At 45.5% G+C, this 7513-nt stretch overlaps 1 protein-coding gene across 1 annotated transcript in view; it reads right to left on the bottom strand.

Moving 5' to 3' along the window:
• ddb1 (damage-specific DNA binding protein 1) overlaps positions 1-7513 on the bottom strand; it is a gene marked incomplete at its 5' end in the record, with an annotated part of 50014 nt that overhangs the window by 29106 nt on the left and 13395 nt on the right. Inside the window, 4 exons of the mRNA XM_079217069.1 lie at positions 1746-1854; positions 1949-2024; positions 2671-2773; positions 7110-7226. Of these exons, the coding sequence (XP_079073195.1) occupies positions 1746-1854; positions 1949-2024; positions 2671-2773; positions 7110-7226 (405 nt within the window). The remainder of the gene's footprint in view (positions 1-1745; positions 1855-1948; positions 2025-2670; positions 2774-7109; positions 7227-7513) is intronic.

Genomic DNA, 7513 nt, shown 5'->3' with positions numbered 1-7513 from the left:
ATTTTGATTTTTATGTTACCGTGCGGGTTAGGAAGGTCTGGAATGCCACGGCAAAAAAAACAAAAAAAGGTTTTATCCTCTGTGGACCAAGAGTTGTTAAAACTAACAGTACCATCCTTTATACTTAAGAGTATTTAACCCATGAAACAACGATCTGAAAAACAGTAAATCCTGGATGAACAGAGTAAATAGAGTAAAACAATATTAAATCATCCGTTCACAAACTCTCACACAACTCGTGCGACGTTATCTCGTTTATCCAGTCGTGGGCTCACCGCTTCCCAAAACACACACATTTCCCCTTCAGAATTGTACCCCATTCACTCCACTTTCACTGAAAGGGTTTACTCGGTTTTCAGATTCAGATGCGATGCGAGAAAAACAGCGTTTATCTTAAAAGATTTGAGGCAGCGCGAGGTGAGTAAATTAAGCGCAAATTGTAGTATTTGAAAGTATTCCTTAAAAAAGAAAAGAAAAAAGGAGCATGAAGCAATTTGTGACCAATATCTTCCAAAAAAACCTGCGGTGAAGAGCTTGGTGCATCCAGATCCTCAGCATCGTTTAGCATTGTGTAGCATTGTGTAGCATTGCTTAGCATTGTGTAGCATTGCTTAGCATTGTGTAACATTGCTTAGCATGGTTGAGTATTGTGTAGCATTGTGTAGCATTGTTTAGCATTGTGTAGCATTGCTTAGCAGTGTGTAGCATTGCTTTGCATTGTGTAGCATTGTGTAGCATTGTTGAGCGTGGTGTAGCATTGTTGAGCGTGGTGTAGCATTGTTGAGCGTGGTGTAGCATTGTTTAGCATTGTTGAGTATTGTTTAGCGTGGTGTAGTATTGTTCAGCATTTTGTAACATTGTTTAGCAGTGTGTAGCATTGTGTAGCATTGTTTAGCATTGTGAAGCATTGTGAAGCATTGTGAAGCATTGTGAAGCATTGTTTTGCATTGTGAAGCATTGTTTAGCATTGCCGGGCTGGAGGGGCGCAGTCGGTTTTTGGGTTAAAATCAGAGGAGGAGACTGAGGAGCAACAAAACCTGAGCTACAATAAGATGCAAAGAACTGCAGATAATTGTGCCATTGTGAAAAACTTGTATGGGATTATAACATTTAAAATGCTCAAAAAAGGAAATAAAATGGGACAATTTAGTCGTTTAATAATTCATATTCTTTGGTATTCCATCTCTCTCTGTCCACCACATGGTGGTTGTTAATGAGGCAACTGAAGGCTCTACAGCTGGAGTCAAAGTGAAACTGTCAACTTTAAACATTTTCAGTCTCCGTCAGAAAGTTGTGTAATCACCACCACATACAGCCAAATGTGGAATTCAATTCTGGATAAAATATACCAACTCTGAGAGGCAAAATATCCCTGCCTTAAAAAACACCAGCAGTGTTGTCATAACAACCCAGACTTGAGGATTGAAGGTCTTGCAGTTGGCTGAGGTCCCAGCAGGTTTCATAAAAGAAAAAAAAGGGTAAGCTAAAACAACCAAGTGTAAAATACATGAAGTCATTTTGCGCTCCCCTTTTGCTCATGTATGATTCAGCCCCGGTAAAGTACATCGTATTAAATGGAGACAGGGCCCACAGTTGAATAAGTTATTTCTATAATTAATTTAGAATTGGTGAAATTAGATGATATTTCTGCTTTGAACTGGGGGGAACGAGTACCAAGAGTCAGCTGATTCTAGCATGAGTGTGTGTGTGTGTGTGTGTGTGTGTGTGTGTGTGTGTGTGTGTACTTGAATGAGTTGCTGGTGCGCCACGTTGCCGCAGTAAAACGTCTGCTGGTTGTCCACGAAGCCGGGGAGTTCGGTCTCCTCCACTTCCTCGCCACTCAGCATCAACACTCTAAAAAGGGACACAGACAGACACACACACACTCTTGAGATGAGATGAAGGCATCCGGGGATCGACTCCACACTTATCTGGCGCGAGCACTTACCGCGTTTGACCCACGAAAGACAGCACCAGCATGTCGTCCGTCTCCTTGCCGGCCTCGGAGCGGAGCGGCCACAAACCTTGAGGGGAGAGAGGTCGGAAGGGAGAGAGGGAAGAAGGGGGAGAGGAATAAGTTACTTTCTGCCTCGTTATGGGGGAAGAGGAAAAAGGGGAAAAAAGCGACATATCCAGCAAGACTCCTTGCTGGATATGTCTAAGACTCTTTAACGGCTCCATCTGTCAAATGTCAACAGGAAGCCGGACAGGTTCCAGATCCCTCTCAGAGAGCCATTGATTGGTTGATGAATAATTGTCTGTCGTCAGGAGGCGGCGGCCGGCGGTTCAGGGCAGACAGTCGATAAACGTCAGGAGCCTAACAAGTGCGAGCGGACCTCGCCTCACCTGCGTGTCTCGGTTAAGCGTCAGAGATCCGTCTCGGGAGAGAAACCGCCATTTTCTGGGATTAAGAGGTGTCGGTCTTGCCGCTGTTAGACCTGACGGGGGTTCTTCAACTTGACCCTCCGCTTACTGCAGCCGCCAAATGTCAAATGAAAACAAGCGTTTCCAAATATCCCCCGTGTTCCTTTCCATTTCTTTTTTCTTTTCTTAAAGTACCGAGCAAAAGACCTGCGGCATCTGTGACAGCTGACTGCCTTGTTGGCCGGGACGAGGGCGAACAGGTGGAGCGAGCCGGAGCGAGTTTACGGACGAGGTCGAGACACAAACCTTTGATTCCCGGTAGGTCGATGCTGGCGTGCTCGTGAATCCCGATGCCGTTGCGGATGATCCGAAGGGATCCCTCCTTGAACGCACCGGAGCACGTCACCAGCTGGAAGCAGAGACAAGCAAAAAGAGTGGTTATTTTTTTTGTACTCTTAAACATCTTTGTAATCTTGTGACACTTTTACCTTCCATGAAACCAGTGCATGAGGCCAAACGAGTGACTACACATAAAATACAACGTTACATTCCGTCTAAAAAGGGAAGTCAATGCTGAAGTGCTTTAAAGCTGCGTTCTCTCTCCTGACCACCAGGGGGCGGCGACTCTGGTTGTATAGAAGTATATGCTTCATGTGTTAAAGCTGCATTCTCTCTCCTGGCCATAAGGGGGGGGGGGGGGCGACTCTTCTGGTTGTATAGAAGGCTATGCTTCATGTGTTAAAGCTGCATTCTCTCTCCTGACCACCAGGGGGTGACTCCTCTGGTTGTATAGAAGTATATGCTTCATGTGTTAAAGCTGCATTCTCTCTCCTGACCACCAGGGAGTGACTCCTCTGGTTGTATAGAAGTCTATAGAAAATGACTATTTCTCTCTAGATTTATTCCCTCAGGGTAAACATGAGTTTATGTCTCAATCTCTAGATTCAAGTCTAAATGATGGTCATTTAGAGTCAAACAGACCATAAAGCAGGGGATGCTTTAGGGCGGGGCTACAAGGTGATTGACAGGTCTCTACTCCGCCATGATAGTCAGGTTTGGTGCTGGTCGTAGTAATAGTAGAAGCAACGGCATTAATGCTCCCAGTTCTCACTGGTTCCAGAAGTAATTGTCCAATGAAAGTGATATTAGAAGTATTGCAAGACGCCAGCAGTAACACATCTAGCCGCGAGGGATTTGAGAATCGGGACCAGGTCAATTAAAGAGCTCGCCAGTTCAAACATGGCAACAGCCATGAGACCCGATTTGCCCGAGAGCAAATAAGTGTGGTGTCTGTGGCGCCTGACGGGAGAGCAGCAGGACCACATGCATCCATCCAGTCATGGAAGGCTAACAGGATTAATAACCAGAGCCATATAATCTCTGGTTTCTAGCACCTGCCACCCGACAGCTTCATCCTCACGTCAACCTGGCAACCCGCCCGGCAACCGTTCCTCAAACGCCCTGCACGCTCAAACGAATCAGGTTTTATTCATCCGTTATCGCTTCATTTCACCGCCATGAATCCTAATCTGGTTTGGAGTTGCACACCTGTGAATACAATCAGCGGTTTGTTTGTTTTTTGGAGATGGAAGGGGGATGTTACGAGAGGGGTCCGCTTATATCTGCTGCTCGTTTGTCCAATTCCGGCCGAAGTGTCTTGGAATGCTACCGCACCAATTTAGCAGGTCAAATGCTCTGTGGATTTACTGCAAATGGCGAATTAGAAAAATTATTGGATTTGGTTTCTGGGCCTCGGCCGGCTGAGAGGAGCTGCGAGTGAGCGGCTGCTGGTCTGCGCCCAGAGAGCGTGGCTCGGTGCCTCTGGTGGAGCTTTGGATCCACTTCAAGTACCCGAAGGCCTGGGGCCCAACGGCGCCAACAAAAACCTTCTGTGCTGCTTATATATTCTCTCTCTCTCTCTCTCTCTCCACACCTCTGTCTGTCTCTACACCCCTCTCCCTCTCTCCACCTTCCTCTCTCCACACCTCTGTCTCTACACCTCTCTCTGTCTGTCTCTATACCTCTCTACACCTCTACACAACTCACTCTCTTTACCTCTCTCCACCTCACTCTCTCTCTCCACCTCACTCTCCTGCTCTCCACCTCTCCCCTACTCTCTCTCTACCTCTACACAACTCGCTCTCTCTACCTCTCTCCACCTCTCTCTCTCTCCCTAACTCTCCACCTCACTCTCTCTCCCTCTCCACTCCTCTTTCTACACACCTCTCTTTCTACCTCAACACATCTACACTCTCTCTCTCTCTCTCTCTCTACACCAGTGATTCTCAACTGGTGGGTTGTGGACCCGTTTCAGTGGGAAAAAAATATTTTTTGCATCTTGTGGTTTTATTTTGAAGGGACTTTTTAATGGAGTGTCGTTATTTTGCTGGCTCTGGTTTCAACTCGTTTTTCACTTGTCCCTCCATGTTTTCAGCAGCGTGTGGTTGGGTCAAACCATCCTGATATGGGGGAGACTCTGGGTTTTTAGGATTATTAAATTAAACAGCCGACTGAATATAACATTCACAACTGATGGCGCTGCTGCATGACAGGAAACAACTCGCGGGGCCGTGAGGAGAATTGAGTTCTGCTTAATTCTGATGAGGTAATCACAAGAAAAGTTAATTTTATATATGAATCCTTTTGAATTGCACAATTTGTGGAAAAGCTGCTCCTCAAGACAGTGACTTGTTCCAAAGTAAAGTGTTTGTCATCGATGCAGTGAGTGTGTGTTCTCAGTTAAAGTTAGGTCATTTGAGTCTTTTTGAAACTACTTCTTAGTTGTTGGACTTTTTTGTTTGTGCATTAAAGCTGTTGAGTCGGTTTAAAAATGTCTGAATATTCTGAATTGTTATGTTGTAATACCTCGTGTCCTGATGATGCACCTCTCTAGCATCGCCACCAGCTGCTCGTTTTGGTTTATCATTAAACTTGTTTGTGTGTTGGCATACATATTCTCTACTATCTCAGGTTAAAACGGCACCATCTATTCATTAAATACATTTGAGAATGTTCCTTGATTTGGGTCGTGGCTCGTCATTCAAGGGGGTGGTGGGTCCCGGAGCCAGACCAGTTGAGAACCACTGGTCTCTCTCTCTCCCTCAAATCAAGAAATGTTTGACAAAACTACATAAAAAAATGTGTTATAGAATGAGCCGAAAACCCGGTTTCATGTCAACATAAAAATAGATTGCACGATATTAAAAAGAACAATATAGGATAATTGGTTTCGATAATGGATGAATGGAATCTCTTTGGAAATCACATCGGCTTTTTTTATTTTTTTATACTTGACATCGCAACACAGGTTTTATCGCATTGTGCTCTGAATACAAGCTGGCTGCCGCCCGCTGAAGGTAAACACAGCTTAGCAAACAGCGGCGCTGAAGATGACGGATCGTTCGGGGTACATGCAGACGGGGACCGGGCCCGAGACGAAGTCTTCACTGTCAGTCCTAAAGGGGGTAAATGCTATTAGAGGAAATAACACGCCGCGGCAATCCGCCTCTCCGCAAACGGAACGAGACAGCCAATTTACGTCCGAGTGCCAGAGATGCCATTTTTTACAATCAGGTGTAACAGAATGAATCATATCTACATGAAAATAGGATCCCGACCGCACGTCAACACCGGGGGGCGTCTGCTCCTCCTTAATTTCTGTGCCTCCTCCATTCCCCCCCCCGGAAATCCGTCTGAGAAGTAGTGCGACGCCGTTTAAACTGACTTTTAGATTCTAAACGGCGGTGCAGGGATTAGAGCTGCCACCATGCAGCAAGAGACGGCACCCCGGGGGTTCGATCCCGGGGTTGGAAGGCCCTTCTGTGTTTGCATGTTCACCCCGTGTCAGCGTGAGGTTTCTCCGGGTTCTGCGGCGTCTTCACAGCTCAGGTTGATTGAGGCCAGGATAAGCGGTTACGGACAATGGATGAAATGGTCAATTAAATTCACTTTGCGTCGCCCTAAATGACACATTTGCCTCAGAGGGCTTAACAATCAGTTCAGCGCATGACATCCTCTGACCCAGGACCCTCGCATCAGAAAGGAAAACCTCCCCAAAAAAAGCTTTAACCGGGGCAAACAAAGGGAAGAAAGCTCAACACAGAGGAGGGATCTCTCTCCCAGGATGGACAAAAAACAGCATCATAGAATTACAACAAAAATCGCATCGGCAGCAAAAGAATAAATACAAACTCTCACAAAACTCTATCTGATGTGTGACTCAGAGCTCAAAGCTATTTTTGCAGAAGCGTGTCGCATAAAAATGTTACTGGGCAGGTGTGCTCCGCATCTTTTTTGATAAAAAAATAGATTTCTCGTGTCTCTTCCTCGTCACCTCTGAGAAGGAGGAAAAAAAAAAAAAAAAATGGGGAAAGGCCCCAAGCATACAGGAACCAGTGTCAAAAAAAAAAAACTAAAACAAGAACGCTCAGATTGCCCATTAAGGCACAGGAAGCCGTGTGTTTGATGTCAGCGAGAATCACCCGAACACCTTCCCCCAGTTTGACTCAACTTGACTCAAGAAGCCGGCTGCATGACGAAGATGATGACGAAGAGGAAAACACACAGATGGAGCCTCACCATGAGCTATAACCTGCATCCAGGGAGGGGTTTATTCTTTCCTGTAATCACCGTGTCATGTCATGAAACCTTTTATCCTTGTAATGAAGCGTGTGTTATGTCTTTGCTGCTTTGCAATAAAAGGATTCATCTGTTGTTTGTTTGTTTGTTTGTTTGTTTGTATGTACCTGGCCCTGGCCCTGCCTCTCCAGGTCCACCACACACATGTCCACGATGGGCCCCAGGTTGGTGAAGGTCTCCATCACCCCGACGTACGAGCCCTGGTCGTTGCTGTCCACGTTGAGCTGCCGGGGAAACAAAACACGAGACGGTGAAAAAAAAGGGACGAGCAGACAGAAGACTTCTGTCAGAAGATTAGCCAGATTAGCCTATCAGTATGCAAATGTGGGGAAATAGATAAAACGTCTTGAAAAAGATTTGCCATCTTATTAATGGAACCAATTGTTACTCGCAGTAGAGACTTTCACTGACATAAAAAGGTTCATAACAATTTAAAGATTAAAAAAATGCTTCAAGTTAAAGCAGAGTAATGTGTTATTAGTCAACCAGACAAATTAAATGATTAAAAAAA

This window comes from Taurulus bubalis (genome assembly GCF_910589615.1).
Source record: "Taurulus bubalis genome assembly, chromosome: 4".
NCBI lineage: Eukaryota > Metazoa > Chordata > Actinopteri > Perciformes > Cottidae > Taurulus > Taurulus bubalis.
This window is presented reverse-complemented; position numbering and strand designations above follow the sequence as displayed.